The 17,036-nt window shown below is 43.3% G+C and overlaps 1 protein-coding gene across 1 annotated transcript in view; it reads left to right on the top strand.

The window, feature by feature from the left end:
* The window catches only part of LOC140264550 (rho GTPase-activating protein 32-like), a 21,181-nt gene continuing 4,145 nt past the window's right edge, over nucleotides 1–17,036 (top strand). The window contains exons 1-4 of the mRNA XM_072360403.1: nucleotides 1–5; nucleotides 601–708; nucleotides 974–1,119; nucleotides 1,441–1,598. Coding sequence (XP_072216504.1) covers nucleotides 1–5; nucleotides 601–708; nucleotides 974–1,119; nucleotides 1,441–1,598 — 417 coding nt within the window. The remainder of the gene's footprint in view (nucleotides 6–600; nucleotides 709–973; nucleotides 1,120–1,440; nucleotides 1,599–17,036) is intronic.

Genomic DNA, 17,036 nt, shown 5'->3' on the forward strand with positions numbered 1-17,036 from the left:
ATGAGGCATGTCTTTGCCACCCCCTGCCTCTGTCTGATGCCACTTCTGGTGGTGCCAGGAGGTGCTTACTTAAACCATTCACGACGCTTGCGAGAATTCCCTTCCCTTTGCTATTCCCGCCTGGTGTCTGAATCCCTTCCTGCCTTTTTCCAGGACACTGTTTGTGCTGCTACGGAGGAGGAGCGGCTGCTCAGCATGCAGGACGCCATCCAGCAGCTGCCCGCTCCTCACTACAGGTCAGTGCTGCGCTCGGTCTGCTGAGCTCAGCCCTGCTGCCTTTCAGAGGGCGATGATGCGATTCCAGGTGTTGCCTCACGCTGGCAGCATCATGCCTGTGCATGCTGAAGCGGCTGAAGGCTGCGTCGGGTCGATTGATTGGGTCAGTTCCTTGGCACGGGGGCACGGTTGGTGCAGCCGATGGCTGCGGCTGTGCTGTGCTGGGGCTTGGTGCTGCAGCATGGTGGCACTTAGTGAAGTTTTATCTACTTCATATTCAGGGACGGTAGCAATGACAACAACCAGCATGAAGTGAGGTTTGTTTTGTGCACTGCAGCACGGCTTGCTTTTTGGTGCTGAACATCTGCCCCTCTTGTTTTCCAGGACTCTGCAGTACCTAATGAGACACTTGGCGTCTCTGGCCGGGAACAGCTCCGTCACCAACATGGGTGCTCAGAACTTGGCGATAGTGTGGGCTCCAAACCTCTTAAGGTAAACTTCTTTTTCTGTTTCAACACGATGCTTACTTCTGCTCTCCCCCAACCCCAGGGGCACAATTTCTAGACAACAGTTTCTAGTCACTTGTTTAGCTAGGACTGCAGTGTCCCTGATCATCCGGGAGAATTTCGTCAGTGGCATCGCTGATTGCCCACTGCGGAAGTCTCCAGGGACCAACTTGTCAGTTTTTGGCTACAGAAATTCAGACTGGGGGAAACGATCTTGGGGAAATGACTTGTAAGATCTGCCTTTTCTTCAGATCCCAGCAGAGCCAGTCTGCCTCCACCTACGGAGAAGCTGCCTGCATGGAGCTGCAGATGCAGTCAGATGTTGTGGAGTTCCTCATCAGCCACACAGACGTCCTCTTCCCCTCCACATCCACATCAGCCGTGGGAGAGGAAGCAGGTGAGCGTCTTCCTCCATTAGCTTGATGTTGATCTGACACCTTGATCCAAGCCAGGCCTTCTCCAAGACCTTTGAAAATGCTTTTGCTGTTGAGGAGACTGCAGGCTTCTGGGCTTAGATTAGAATATGGTGCCCCGTTCCTGGATCCTGAGAGTGTCCAAACCCCTAATTTACATGGAGAAAACCGTCACTGCCGTTCAGATGTTTTGAGCCCATCTTCTTCCAGTTGCTCTGATAAGCAAGTCTGAGATAAATGCAGAACTGGGATGGCTGTGCGGCTGCTTTCTGATCCTCCCTCTTACCTGTGGTTTCCTCTTGCAGGGCACAGTTCTTTGGACGGGCCCAAGTCTGTGTGGGTGTCTCCTCCATCTGCAAAGCTGCTCACGCTGCAGGAGGCACAGGCTGAGAGGAGAGGCCAGAGCAGCTCTCCTGCTGCGACACGGAGCAGCAACACTGAGGTGGAGGAAGGCCCCACAGCTGTAATGAGGAACTTCCACACGGTCATTGATTTTCCATCTGAAAGGTAAAGAGGACTTCCCTTTCCATCCCCTATCATCATTAGTCGGGTGGGTTTGCCAGGAACGGGCAACTGTCAGCAAGGGCTCAGAGCAGCTCTTCCCTCACCCTGCACCACGACTGACAGCATGCTCTGTTTTCTCTCTCCAGACCAAGCTGTCGCAGCAAGAGGACGGAGTCACCAGCTGGCAGTTGGCGTTCCTGTTTCTGCCTGGGCAAACCATCCCCTGTGGCCGAACGCCAACTGCAGAGCAGTGCCAGGGATCCCTCAGAAGAAGAAGTCCTGGTCCTGGCAGGTAAGGGTGCAAATGCAGCTTTCAAAACACTGCTTGTCAGCAGCACAGGTAGGATTCATGCTTTCAGTGCGCTTGTACCTCTTTCTGGTGTTCAAGCCCGTGCCTGACATCTTTGGTTCACCCCTGTCTTTCCCAAATGAGTCTCTTGTCAACACAAGAGCTGGACCTGCACGAGAATCACTGTCAAGACAGTGACACTGTTGCTAGAAGCCTATTTGCTTCTGCCCACCACCACTACATAGCCAGATGTCAAGAACCTCTTTCATGATTCATCTTGTGAACGTTTGACACTAACCGCTGTGCATCTACTCCTTCCTAGGTGACCCGAGCCCTCGTCAGTCCCGAAGATGCAGGGCATGGGACGACAGCGCATCCTGTGCTTCCATCAACGCAGAGCTGCTAGGAAGCACAGGGTGCTGCATTTCAATGGACAGCCTTCCATATGGCACCATCAATGAAGAGAAGAATGTCATCGTCGTTCAAGCCCTCGTTCATCCCATCCCTCCGGAAGCTGCTGACCTGAGCCTGCCAGACACCACAGGCACCAGCCTGGATTGGGACCCAGTGCAGGGGTCCCAGGACAGCCCAGCCCAAGCACAGCCCGAGTGCCCCGACAGCAGCACCACCATGCAGGCTCAGGTCAGCATCACTGAGGAGAAGCTGAGCCTTTTGGAGGGGGGCGTAGAATCAGACCACCAGTCCCTGCCTCTAAGCAACAGCATGAGCTGTGAGCCGCTCTCTCCTCAACAATAGAGGATGAGTCCCATCTTTCCCCGGATCTCTCATGTCCTACTTTCTCCGATTGAATAAAGGCACCCTCGTGAGTGAATGTGAAAGGGAAATGTGAACCTGATGAAAAAAAACAAACAAATAAAAAAAAAAAAAAAAAAGGAAAAGGAAAAAAAAAGAAAGAAAGAAAAAGAAAAAATACACCAAAAATAACTTAATGATATCCTTGGGCTGCATATAAGCAAGGTACTGCCAGCCGATTGAGAAAGATGTTCCTTCTCCTCAGTTCAGCATTGTTGAGACCACACATCGATCATCGTGTCCAGATCTGAGTTCTCTGTTACAAGAATCATACCTAAGGGAATCGAACAGAGGGCTCAGAAGATGATAAAGGGACTGCAACATCTCTCCTATAAGGAAAGGCTGAGAGAGCTAGGACTGTTAATCCCGGAGAAGACTCAGGGGAGGTCTTATCCATGTGCAAATATACTGAATGGAGGATGCAGAGAATGGAGGTGATCTGGTCAGTGGTGCCATTGCCAGGACAAGAGACAGTGGCTACAGCCTCGGAGAGAGAAGGTTCCATGTAAACAATCGATAAGTGTTTGACTGCTGAGGAGATAAAAGCATATGCTCTTGAAATGAAGAAGGCTCCAACAGCAGACTTGAGGGTGCTTTTCCAATGTTCTGGTTTGTGAAGACCCATTTTCTTCTTGGAGTAGAAACACAGACTGAAGCCAGCAGAGTGCATGAGATCCAGCAAGAGGAAACACAGATGAAGGCAAATAAAGCTGAATTCCTCAGGTGATAAATTCTGCCTGCCAGAAAGCACAGTCACCAGCCTGGACTGTGGCCCGGTGCCTTTGCAGTGCAGCCCAGCCCAAACACAGCCCATGTGCGTCGACAGCAGCACCTCCAAGCAGGACCAAGTCAGTGTCACTGAGGAGAAGCCGAGCCTCTTGGATGGGAACTTGGAGTCAGGCCTGCAGTCCCAGGCACCAGGCAGCAACACGAGCTCTGAGCCACTCTCTCCTCAACAGCAGAGAATGAGTCCCATCTTTCCCCGTACCTCTCCCGTCCTCCTTTCTCCAATTGAATAAAGGCACTCTGGTGCTCAGTCAACGCCTTGACTGTGTTCTGAGTCTTCATTCACAGGGACCGGGAGGAATGCAAGAAACAGTCTGATGGCACTGCTGAGCCAGGAACAAGCTGCCCAGCGTGGCAGAGCGTGGTGCAGAGCTGTGCTGGGACCTCCTCCCCTTCCTCTGCTGCAGCTTGGCGTGCAACCTCACCCACTTCTCTGACAGACCTGCTGATCCCACGCGTGCCATCGGGATGCTTTCCCAAGGGAAAGCAAAGCAACCCAAGCATGGCCAACAAACCTGCCCAGCAGACAGCAGGGAATGCAAACAGCTTCTGGCTGCTCCCCTGCACTCCCGTCCTAAGTAAGAGACCCCACGAGGACTGGCTGGGAAATCAGTGCATGACACGTGAGTGTGCACAGGATTGTACAAAGCAGTGGGGTTCCACCAGTGTGTGTGTGTGCATTTGTGCATGGGTGCTGTTGCACGCGTTTGTGTTCATGAGTGTACAAACCGATGGGGTTGCTCGGGTCTGTGCATGTCAGTGGGTATGTGTGCAAGGACGAGCATGCACATATATGTGCGTGCACAGGGGTGTGCAAAGGGTTGGAGCTGCGCAAGGACATTGTGGTACCGGTGTGTGCGTGCACTTTGGGAGTGAAAGGAAGGGGTTACGCGTGTGTCTGTGTGTGCACGCACAGGGCTGCACCAAGGGATGTGGTTGCGTGAGTGTGTGTGAGCACATGGATAGTGCGTGGACACGGTGGCACCAATGTGTGCTTGCACAGGGGTGTGCTGAGGAGTTGGGTTGCACACAGGTGCACACAGGGATGTTTTCTGGTAGTTGTAGGCACGTACGTGTTCCCAGGGATGGTTTGCACACGTCTGTGTATGCAAAGGAGGACACAAGATGTGGTGCGTGAATGTGGGTGTGGTAAAGCAGGCAGAGTGGTGCACGTGTGTGCGTGTGCTCGTGGATGGGCGGAAGGCTGGGGTGCAGGTTGACCTCTGCTGAGGTGAGTGGGGGCTCACGGTGTTGCTCAGAGGTACATGTGTTCACGTTGAGTGCTGTCAGGAAACTCGCTCAACACTGAAGGCCTTGCAAAAGTCTGGCTGAGGGATGTCAGTTGCTTTTCCTTTCCCCACTGATGCTGTCACTCCATTGTAGAAGGCCCCCAAAGCAACCAGGCTGCATGTCTCGGTTTCCGCTGTTTCTCCATTTCCTTCTTGTTGCTCCATGTAACCAGCAGGTTCAGCCATGCTGCTTTCCTGCCTCCTCTGCTGGGTTTCGTGTGGTCGGGATGGAGTTCAGAGCAGACCCTCACCTCCAGAAGCCCACGATTGGTTCAGTCCCTAGTTTTACCCGCAAGTTCTCCATGTGATCATGGCTGTTCTTAGTCCTTTGCAGTCAGCTTCTTCATATAGAGGGCCAATCCCTCGCCCTCCTGAATTCCATAGTAACAATCAAGTCTGCTTTGTGTCAGGCTTTTGTTTTCTTTTTATTATTATTATTATTATTATTATTATTCTTTTCCCATTTACTAGGTAGGAAAGCTACTTTCTGAGCCAGGAGAAGAAGAAGTGCAACAGGCAACAATCTTCCTTGCACTGTGCAGTTTGCATGAGTAGCCAAGTGCTCCTCAGGTCATGTGTGCTGCAGAGCTGACCTTGGTGGCAGGGGCCGTGTCTTCATTTTCTACCTGCCCCGTGGGAACATAAGAAGACTATTCAGAGCAGGAGCTGCAGAGTGAGATGAACGGCATGAGAAGGTAAGGCTGGGAACCAAGGAGGCAGCTTTTGTGTCGGGCAGCAGTGATGCAGGGGGCTCCCCAGCAGGAAGCTGGCTCATCCAAATGCTTGCTGAGTGCTTACCAGCTGCAAACCATTCACAGAAATCCACAAAACAGATTTTGATTTCTGAGGCCTTTTTTTTTTTCAAAGTGTAGTGGTATAACGCTGGAATGACTTCATTCAGATGGAGTACTGAAGAGACAACAACATTGGCATCTCAGCAAAAGTTTGCTCAAGGTTAGACCCAAAAGCACAGACACAAAAGAGCTCTCATTGCCTCTTGAGCTCATTTTTTTAAATACAAAAGAATTTAGAAATTAAAATACTGTTTAATTTCATTTCTATGTAAGCCGAGTAGACCAATGCTGAACAAATGTGTCCTTAGAGTTGGTTTAAATATCATGTATCAGAATTCTTTTTCAATTTAAAAGTGATGTAATTAAAACTTTTAATTTTGAAAACTCTTCTTTATACTGTAAATTTTAAAGAGGAATAAATGGATAGAAAGTTTTATAATACCAAATCTAGTCCAAATTGCTTTATTTCAGGTCAAGCACATTATCTAAGTTGACCTGCAGTGTTTTCCTTCTTAACCGAGAAAAACAAAAACAGTTTGAGACACTCTGTTAACACAATTTCTTTCTAATTCAATCAAAAATAAAATGCCTTTCCCATTAACTTGCCAAGCTGATTCATAAAGTTCAGATTCATCCAGACTTTCCCAACTGCTTGTCCCAGAAATATTCAAGGCTGTCAAGTGTGTGAAGAAGTTCACAGATGAATAGAGTCTGTGAGAACATAACCTCGCTGAAGTTATCCTCACTGTGTGTTGTTAGCTTTGTCACCACTGGGTAGTTTTGAAAGGCTTTGCTTCAAAAAAGGCAAACAGAATATGCAGAACTCCATGATGGACACCACCACATAAGGTGCTTTAGTGATGACAGTCTGATCAATTCAGAAGATTTTGGTTTGTTTTTTTTTCAGGTTAGGGTGAGTTGGCTTTCAGCCTCAAATCTGTTCTTAAAAATCAGGAGGGGAAGAAAACCCACAAAACACAAGGTTTTTAAACATTTTCCCTTTATGTAAGGTGTGTGCTCAGCACAAATATGCACAGGGCAGCATTCTAAGAGAATCAAATTCTGAGGGACCTGAGGACCTGGTGACCCTGTAATATTTCTGAGTAAAGTTGGGTTGCAGTGGTTTTCTCGGAAGCCCTGGCAGAAGATATAACGACAGCATTATTCACCATTTGTGCAGAAAGATTTCCACTCCGCAAAGGAACAGTGCTGCTCTTGTCCTTTTGGCAGTGCATGCGTGCTCAAATGACAGCCTTGTGCATCCTGATCTCAGTCACAAGAAATGCAGATGTACATTTTGGAATGGATGGCTTAGGATTCTGCTGCCATGAAGCCAAATATACACGTGCCTATGCTGCCCACTCAGAGCAGGCTCCGGTGGAAGGTGAGTGGCCCTAGGGCTGCATCTCGCAATTGAAGACAGCAAGTGGGCAGCAAGCTTCTGGTGGAAGCAAGTCATGTGAAATTTGGAGGACAAGAAGAGCACACCAGTCTGAGGCCCAGCAAAGATGCGACTCAGAGCAGGCCCATGGTGGTTTTGGTTAAAGGGTGCTCACCCACCAGCTTCAGGTGCCTTCCCTCTCCTTCTCTGGGGCAAGAGATCTAAATCACTCACCTCCTGGTAAAAAACTGAGCACGCTGCTTCCTCACTTATGCAGTGACATTTATCATCCTTTATTTCTGTGTATCGTGCACAGAGAGGTGATACCACACAAGGATATCCAATTAGTCAGGCTGAATAATAGTGAAAAGGAAAAAAAGCCTTCATGAAAAGACCAGCTACTACTGATATCTATTTAAGTATAGCAATAGCATAATAGTTTTCATACTGATTACAAATCTGAGTTTGACATTTTCACACCAGAAACATATTTAGATATATATGTACATCTACAAGGGTATGTGCAAATATGTATAGACAAATATAGTGCAAACTGTGTATAGATATACATATTTTACATATATGCATTCCATATATACATATACGTGTTTAGCATACACATTTAACATGCACATTTAAGTAGCATTTAGTGCAAAACAATTAAATTAAGAACTTTGAACAGTGGTGCCCATTTATCAGACTCCCAAGACAGATAGGTCTGCAGTCATTTTAACCAGCATACCTATCCTCACCTAAAATATTTTTTCATCCGCAATATGGCAGTACTGTTGCCTAAAAAAAAATGATGACACAAAAAGATCTATCATTCGGTTGACTAAGTTATTTTCTTTATATTAAAAATAGCAAAATACAGATGACAATCAAATTTATCTTCGGAAAAGGATGAGATAGAACTTATTTAAAGCAATGAAAAAAAAAAATCGATGTTGGAAAAAGCCACGATCTTCTTTTCTTTAAGGAGACATACTCTAACATTTTCCTTGCAAATATTGTCAATAGGCCCAGGCAGTGATAATTAAGCTGTCAGACTGTTTGCTACATTCCCTGCAGAGATGTGCCTTGAAAATCAGCTATACTCCTGATACTAGCTGGAGAAATACACCAATATTCTGTCTGAAAGGTTAAAGCCCAGTGTTCCAGTTATCTGTTATATTTACTGTCTACTGTGTTTTTATGCACAGGGTTCTGTTTGGCATTCATCATTGAATTATTACAGTACAGGAGCAGCATGAAATGAAGTTGTCATCATGCACTACAGGATGGGCTTGAACTCTAATCAAGGAGTCTAATCATGTCTTTTCCCTTGAGATATATGGTTTGGTGCGTCCAGCTTTTCTGCTGGCTGTTCAGGTGGTTGCTAATAAACATAGAAAGTAATGTGTTTTTGTTTTTTGAAATGACCCCTGGGAGTGAGTGTTAAAGGGTGCTGCACTCTAGGTTTCATAAAATGACCCTGCCCAATATCTGCTTTGAGACACTTGCAGCTACAAGCACATCCTTAGTGATGATAACTGTTTGTGACCTTGGGATTTTATTCAGTACTTCCCTGTCCCTACTGACATTTTGGACTACTGTCAACTTGGAAGAAAGAATACTGTCTGCCGAATTGCTATGGATAATGGAGCCTGTTTGGAACTTTTTTTTCGTAATAAACCTGTGGTATACGAAAATTGCTTTTCAATAAAGGAATGTTCTCATCAACCTGATCCGTGGAAAGTTACTCATCTTTCTACCTCAAGGAAAGAACAGGTATCTAATGCCTGAGAATAGCTATTACATCACATGTGAGTAGGTGTTTTGATGTGAGGCAAAGTTGTGAGAATTTACAAGGCAGCGAAGATTGCCATGTAATCTGTTCACCTTCATATGTGTTGCATCTGTAGGAAATACTCTGCAATTAACATACTACGAACATTCTGGTCCTGTGACATGACCTCATACTACTGGCCTTTTCCATCTTTGATTATTCTTGAAGTACAAGTTACAGCAGATATTATTGCATTACTAAACTCATTGTCATCACTTGCTTCATTCATTCCATGATATAAGATGTGGTATCCTGTGAAAGCACTGTGTTTACACATTGTTGTTATGGGGTACTGATGTCAAACTGGGAAAATGCCATTAGGTAAATGCTTAATAAGTTATTGACTTCTGAGAAATGCATGGGAAAAATCAATAAATAAATGATAATGCATACTTAGAAATAAAATACAGATGAAAAAGCACTACACAATCTTGTTTGGCCTGAGCTTTGCTGAAGACATGAGAAACAGGACTATGAGTAAGTTTTCTGATGTAAAAGACACAAACTACTGCAGTTATTTTTGTGAAGACAATTGACTGTGACTAGGACCTTCCAATGTGGCTTAGTGTTTTTCTTACCTGACATATCCTGCCTTGTCTAATCCTAAGTGTGAGTCAGAGAATCTTGCCAAATATTTGCCTGGACAACCCAATTCCATTTCAGCTTCATGTCATTTTAATATGAGATGAGGTTTTTCTGTTGTCTTCTAGGCACCTGATTATGTGTCTGGAAAAGAAACAAGCCTTCATTTGAAATGTGCAGAAACTGTACAAAGGAGCTGTTGTAAGCCTTGCTGTTTTCAACAATACTTAAAATTTTGCTCAATGCAGAAATCTTTCTTTGGCACAAAAATAAGAATGCTGTCTGGGAAGTCCTTTAGGCATGTCTCCATTGTGATGATCAAGTGGACCAAAGCTAACGCAGTAACTGCTTGAAGGAAGATGGATGTTACATGAAAGCTAGAGAAATGTGCTAGCCATGTACTATGCTTGACCTGGGAAGCCTATACTTACTGACCGGTTTTATTATGTTAAGCATAATGTCATGCTATCACAGTAAGTGGCTGCTGTCCAGTGTGGCTAAGAAGAGCTTGAGTCTGCCCATACATGTCCACGTAAGAAAACCTTTGCTTTTATTCTTCTGGGTGCACATGTTGAACATCCATGTTTCAGGTCTACAAATAACCACTTTAGTGCCACAAATATAACCCTGAATTTCTTAAAACCTTTGTTCAGCTGTGGTCACATCCTGGAGTTGATTAATATCCACAAATGTTCTTCTGGCTCTTACAGGTCTGCCTGGTGTGCCTGAGACTGCCTCAGACTTGAAAACATTTGTGAGTTAGGTATTTCTCTTTCCATCTAACCTGTAGAGCTTGACCAGTGGTTGTGTTCAGCACATTCCTACTCAGTCTGACTCTGCTCAAAACACTGTTGGGGACTGAGGAACAGTGCCCTTTTCATCCAGTATCTTAGTGGGTCATGTACTTGTTAGTCATGTAGGCTGTCTCTACACCACTCAGTACTGATAACTGAAGAGGCATCATTCATTTGGATGTCTGTTTTCCAATACCTGTTCCATTGCGCATCTTGTTTTTTTCAGCATTTATTACAATGGGGATGGATATGGAGAACAGCTGGGACTTGGACTGTAGTGACAGTAATTGGTCTGTCAGTTGCATTAAGATCAGAACCACCAGATATATCATTTACCACCAGTCTTTCTTATTGTAACTAAAAGTCACCAGCTTTTCACCTCACAGTGTGTTAAAAGAAAAAAGACTGAGCTGTCCATTTTGTGTTTACTTCAAAAAGTCTTTAGACTCTCAACAGAAGGGACCAGCTGTGAAGGACATATCTGGTTTTCTTTTGTTGTCTCAAAGCTTGTTTTGTGATAAGACTCTGACTGGCGACTGCTAACTATCTAGGGTGAATGGTGGTTGCTATTGTGCCATCCCTGCTTATGATTGCAAAGATAAGCAGAGACAGGACAAGCAGTCTTTTTCAGGGGTGCTGCTTGAAGGAGCTGACCGCTGCAGAAGGCGATAATGCTTGTGTCTGGCAAACAGAGGCACCACCAACCCCTGCTGGCTTATCTGTGGGCCAGGAATGTCACAAAAGCTGGTTTTAAACCATTTTACAAAGAGTGATTGCCTTCAGAAGATGCTTGTTTAGACATTCAGTGTTTGTTCGAGATATCCTCAAACTTCAAAGAAGAAGAAAAACAACCCCACCGAAATGGGGGATAAAAGGCCCTCGCTAAACTGGGGATTTTGGGAGACGATTTTTGGAGACGATCTGGGAGACGATCTTGGGAGACGATCTCTGGAGACGAACTCCCAAAGACACCTTTGACGGAGAATTCCCTGAGGGGAAACCTCTTCGGAAGGCCGGCTTGCTGCAGTGCTTCCTGACTTTCTGCCATCCCCCGCGGTGATCAGAAATATTTCAGAGTTCCTGAAATCTACGGACCTACGGTGTACCTCGCTGGACCCACAGTGGTGACTATATCTCTTTTGCTCTCCACAGACTCCTTGCTTATTTTTCCTACTTTTCCTATCGCCCACCTTCCCTTCCCCATCTCCCTAAAACGGCCAGGACTTTAATAAACTGGTTGGACCAACATTTGAACCGTTGCTTCTTAATCTCACGCCGGGTATATACACATATCAAAGAACCTTGCCTCTCTCCTGCAAATTGGAGCAAGGCACAAGCCTCCTTTGTAAAAGCTAGATGAATGGTACTGTAGAGTAGCTAAAAAGGATTTAGAAAATATTCTTGTCTTCACTGCTTATTCTTCACCACTGTATGAAATTTCTTATGCAAATGGTCACATTCAAGGCAGCCACATTATAGACAGAAACCAGACTTGATCTTGGAAAGTAAAACAGGAATGCAGTAGATGGAGAAATATATCCTGTAGTAATACAACAAAATTACCACTGGGGTTTCTGCTCTCCTGTCAAATGGTAATGACAATACTACAGTATAATGTAAGGATATGGTAACAAAAGGCATTTATTATTGCTGCTATTACTCAATTCCTGAATGGCTAATTAAGGGCAAAAGAAACCTCCACTAAGTGAAAAATAAGTCTGGTTGCAAATTCTTTTGATAACGAAGAGTTTCTTCTGAAATAATGTAAAAGATAAAGGGATGGATAATCAAGTAAAGGAATACAAACTTTATCCTGAATGAGGAATGCCTTTTTTTTTTTTTTTTTTTCCCCCTTCTCTCTGCTGGCCACTTAAACATTTGATACTTTAATATGGTAATTGAATCTGGAAAATAAATGAACCCTGTTCAAAGAATGCATGCATATTACGTCCCTTGTTGTATCATTATTCTGTGCATCACTATGGTTACTGCAATAAAAAGGTAGATTTTCCCCCCCTCCCTCCTTTTCTAACTTAGCAGAATAGGGAATAAATATTTACTAAATAGCATAAAACTAAATATCCAAAGTTCTTTAAAACAAATCTCTAATTATGGAACATAGCTCTACTAAATCACATATCCAAACAAACATTCTATACTAGGATTCAGTCATTTCAGTGTTCATTTTGTGCTAGAGCTGAAAGGAAAAACTCTCTTCTGCACGTAGATTTATTTCTCTTATACTTCTTTGATCACATCTAGGGTTTTTCTGGGTATTACATTGTAAATCTAAGCATAAACACTCCTGGGATAGTCAGATGCACGCAAGCTGATTCAATATTTGATGATATGAAGAGAAAACCCAAGCTTAAAAGAATTGACTAATTTAAAATTAAACAAATAATACCCTGACATGGCAAAATGGAATTTTTTGCCAAGATTTCCTTGGCTTCTTGTTCTCCAGCTAATACTAATGTTTTTCAATGTCTGTGGCTTGGCTAAAATCTCAGATAGACAACTGCCTTACTTCCACATACATGTTACATTTTATTAATATGTAAAATAAGCCTTCAGGACAGACCTTAAAGTACTCTGCATCCATATGATTTTAAGCAAGCTCAGGTGTGACTAAAGCACCCACAAAAGGTCTCTGGCTTCTTCTGTTTCTGTTCCATGTTCTGCCCCTTTCTTTATAACACATTTTTGGCCAGATTCCTGAAACAGCTCAGCCTCTAAGCTCTGTTGAAATCCCGACCACACAGCTGTGGGGTCCAAATGGAGCAGAACCCATTGCAGAATCCATTCTGAAAAACACTGGTGTGGCTGGCAGGACTGTGCAATAAAAAACAGCTGCTTGTATCTTGAGAAGTTACCTCCATTGGAAATGACCATGGTGTGCTGTTCCTAAAAGTAAAAGCATTAAGATTAATGTCCTGCTGCATATTCCTCTCTGACCAGCAAATCTGAGGACTGGATATTTGGTTGGTCATTTTGTTTGCTAGCAGGTAGAAACACTAAGTATCAGCTCCAAAATTTACCTTTTAGTCTCTGAATATAGCAAATAAAATGCCAGATTTGACAAACCTGCTCTGCTTTCACTAACCTTCCTCAGATGCGTGCTTGCTCTCATAGTCATCTCATGCTTCAGAGTTTAATTACAACACTACTCTGTGGGGACAACCTACAGTTCTTGTTGAGTTCAGCAGAAGTTTCACGAAGACTGAAAGTAAACTGCAAGAATGTCAAAATCTTATCTTGCCATAGTAAGTGCACCTGCTGATGACCTTTGCAGGGTTTCTTTCCAAATAATTATCTAAACAAAAGTGGTGAGAGTTTTGGCAAGTGCATCTTCTTAAGGCACCTGCTGGCTTGCAATCTGTGGGAATAATACCAAGCCTGTTTCAAGGGAGGAGCATAAGAAACTTGCTGAAATCTTCAGATGCCATCATCTAGTATTAAATCATAGCTACTGCAGGATACTGTTTGTAATTTTAATTCCTAAAACTACTAATAAATCACTAAAGAGCATAAACTTGCCTGTAAATGATACTGAGCAATACTGTAAGATGGACTTGTGACTCTACTGGCCTTGAAACTACACAAAGATAGCTTGTAAAACAGTTCACTGGCTGAAAATGGGGGAAGTCCTACCCAAAAAAGCAATATAATTAGTGATTTTTTTATTATGCTGTGTTTGCGTAATTCCTCTCTTTAAGGGAGGTTTTGAACAGGAAGGGGGATGGCCTTTGACTGCAGAAGTACAGGTAATAGTATTGATGGCTACTAAATTTGAATATGTCATGCTTGCTAACAAGCAAAGAATGTAATGCCTAAGACACAATAAATGAGAACAGCTTGAAAACATCCATTACTCTGCATGAAAATATTTCATGTGATTTCCACTCAAGTTTAGACATATTAAAAGATAAATACATACATAAAAATTTCCTCATCAAGCCAGGCCATAGTAAGCACTGGAGGTGTTCCCAACCTTGGGCTCTATCACACATACTTCCTAGTGCTAACTGGAATTTTACAATCATTATGGCTTACACAGCATCATCTGGATCAATCAGCATGAGGAAATTTGCACCTATTAGGTGTACTTTATTCTGACATAGAGAAAAATGGTTCCAGGTTAGTGAAGGCTTCCATGAGTGATATTAAACAAAACAAAACATAATGAGGGCTATCGGTTGTAAAACACGTTCTTATTCTTCTCAAAAACCACAGTGCATTTCACATTCATAGAACCAGAGACTTAAGCAACTCCTTTTTATTCCTGTAAATATAGAAAGCATCAGGTAGATCTTTCTGTCACTTGGTCAACTGTCTTTGGAAATGGTTATTACACACTGGTAGAAGAGACTTTCCAAAGCATTGTAGAGACAGGAGTTTTGAGAGAAAAGAGTTTCTAAAGACATTGGGGTCATTGGTTTGTTGACTGATAGCCTATATCAGATAGTGACTTTTGAAAACTTCCTTCTGTCAATATTCATGGCATTTGTTCTGATCCCACTGCAGTGGTGATGGAAAACTGCTACGTAATCCATGGCCAGGACATTAAAACAGACATTGTTTTGTGTGTCAGGACAGAGAGCCTCATCTGTGTCAAAGATTGCCTAAGATAAATGTCAGGAAGGAAGGAAGGAAGGACAATGAACTTTTCACTTTTTACAGTTAAAAGTTTTTTGGTTTCTTTTTCTCTAAGAAATATGCAAAATTCCATCAGTCTTCTCTTTTCCCTACCACTGATATGCACTGTCTCTTTCTCTGTATGTGGATGGCTTAACCAAGAACCATCAGGTTCTGGTTCATAAAATGCTGCCATGATCCCACAGCCAGAAAACTGGGACAGATTAAAGTTACGTTTCAGGTGCTTAAGAAGGCCATTTTTAAAAAAAAAATTTTATTTTTATTTTTATTTTTTTGTACTTGCTAAACAATCAAACAAAGAAGATAGATTATCAAAATATTATTAAAATATTTTCTTTAAGAGAAAGTATGTTGGAGGGATGCCTGGTGCTTGATGGCTGCAGTAACTTGCTACTTTACAGACCTCTCCTACTTTTCCTTTTGCTGAGGATGTCCTTGCAAGGTTAGACAGATATTTGCTCCCTCCTGAAGGTGGACTTGCAGCTGAGGAGCACCAAGCAGATGGTGAAGTCATAAGTCCTGCAGGTCATCAATGCCCAAATTGAAGCAATGCTGCTGTGTCAGTGTGAGCCACTTCCCTGCTGTCATCTCCCCACACTGCTTCTTCTCTTCGGCTGTTCTGCTAGCTACTACAGCTTGCCTTGGATTTGGTGTCGAATCAGCTCCCCGGCCAGGTCATGCACAGTATTCAGGAATATATTATCTATTTACATGTGCAGATCACTCTAAAGCAGACTTCCATTTCTTAGCCTCCAGCTAACTCTTCATTTTAGAACAATCTTCTCCTTCTATTAAAAGGAAACTTGAAAGCGAAGACTTTCGCTCTCTGAGCTCTATCTTTTTCATCACAAGCCTGGCATCTGTTCCCCGAGATGTGATGGGAACAGGCTCACTTAAAAATTGTTATGTAGATCAGATTTTCATTTCCATTACTGCTGCAAACCATTACCATTTTTCTACTTTGTGGAATGCCCCTTCCATTTTCTTTTAACAGAATTTTTCCCATACACAATAAAACAACATATGTAAAATGTTCAGGCCTGTCTCTTAGCCCTTTCTACTTATTTCCTCTTCTTTCCACTAGATTCCTACAAAGTACCTTGCTCTTTTATGTAATCTTTTTGGAATTTGTTTGTTTCCCTTTCTCTTTTGGACAGATGCTTTCTCTATTAGGAGCCAGGGACCAGATTTTAATGTCCAGTATACTGTATACGCAGTATACAAAACTGATGAGGCCTTAATAAAAAGTTCCCTATCCTCTTTCTTCCCCTTCTGCCCCAAAATCTAGATCTTGGGAAACCAGAGACATGGTCTGGTGAAGAGAAAGGGAGCCAAGCAGGGGCAAGTGAACATGCCTGATTATAATTTGGTTTTATTTCTATTTTTAAGAGTGGTCATGTTGTAAAGGAGCAAAAATATTGTGGATAGAATTAAACCTGGAGGTCTGAGCAAGAATGCTTCTAATTGTGTTGAGGTGGGCTTCCACCATGAATCTCTGGAATGGAAAATATATTATAAGAGAGATTTGTCAAAGTTTAGTCAAGTACAGGAAGCTGGAGGAGCAACAGCAACTTTTTAGGACCTGATAGCAATTGATCACAAGTAATTTAAGTGAGACTTTACTGTCCTTTACTGCAGATTTGTGACAGTGCCACAAGATTTGATACTGGGAGATGTTGAAAGGAGTATAAGGCTCCTCCGTTTTGATAGCAGGAAAACTTTGAATAATTAATATTCCACTTAAATGAATAACTTCTTATGATACATTATACTGTCTATATTCCTTTCCTACTTTCTGAAAAGTAGTTCTCTCTTGTTTGTTTTGTACCTGCAAGCGGGGATTTATCTCGTTTCTACAGGTGAACTTTATTTTCATTAGTGAAGAGGCTGCTGAATTTTGCAGTTGAGTGTGGGTAGTCATGTAAGTGTGTGTGACTACAATAAGAGCTGACGCAGTGAGTCAACAAGAGGATGGAGATTTCTGTTTTTCGAAATGCTGCTGAAGAACACTTTGCCTCTCTTTACCTAATCATTTAGAAACAGAGAGCAATAAATAGTCCAAGTATTACTGTATCCATCAGGAAGGCCAACCACCTCGGGTTTTGCTGAATATCAGAAATCAAAGCTTTTGCAGCGAGGTTTCATTCCTGTTCATGTGCATGGAGTACAGGCTGGGATTTGACTG

This window comes from Excalfactoria chinensis, chromosome Z, assembly GCF_039878825.1.
Source record: "Excalfactoria chinensis isolate bCotChi1 chromosome Z, bCotChi1.hap2, whole genome shotgun sequence".
In the NCBI taxonomy this organism is placed as follows: domain Eukaryota; kingdom Metazoa; phylum Chordata; class Aves; order Galliformes; family Phasianidae; genus Excalfactoria; species Excalfactoria chinensis.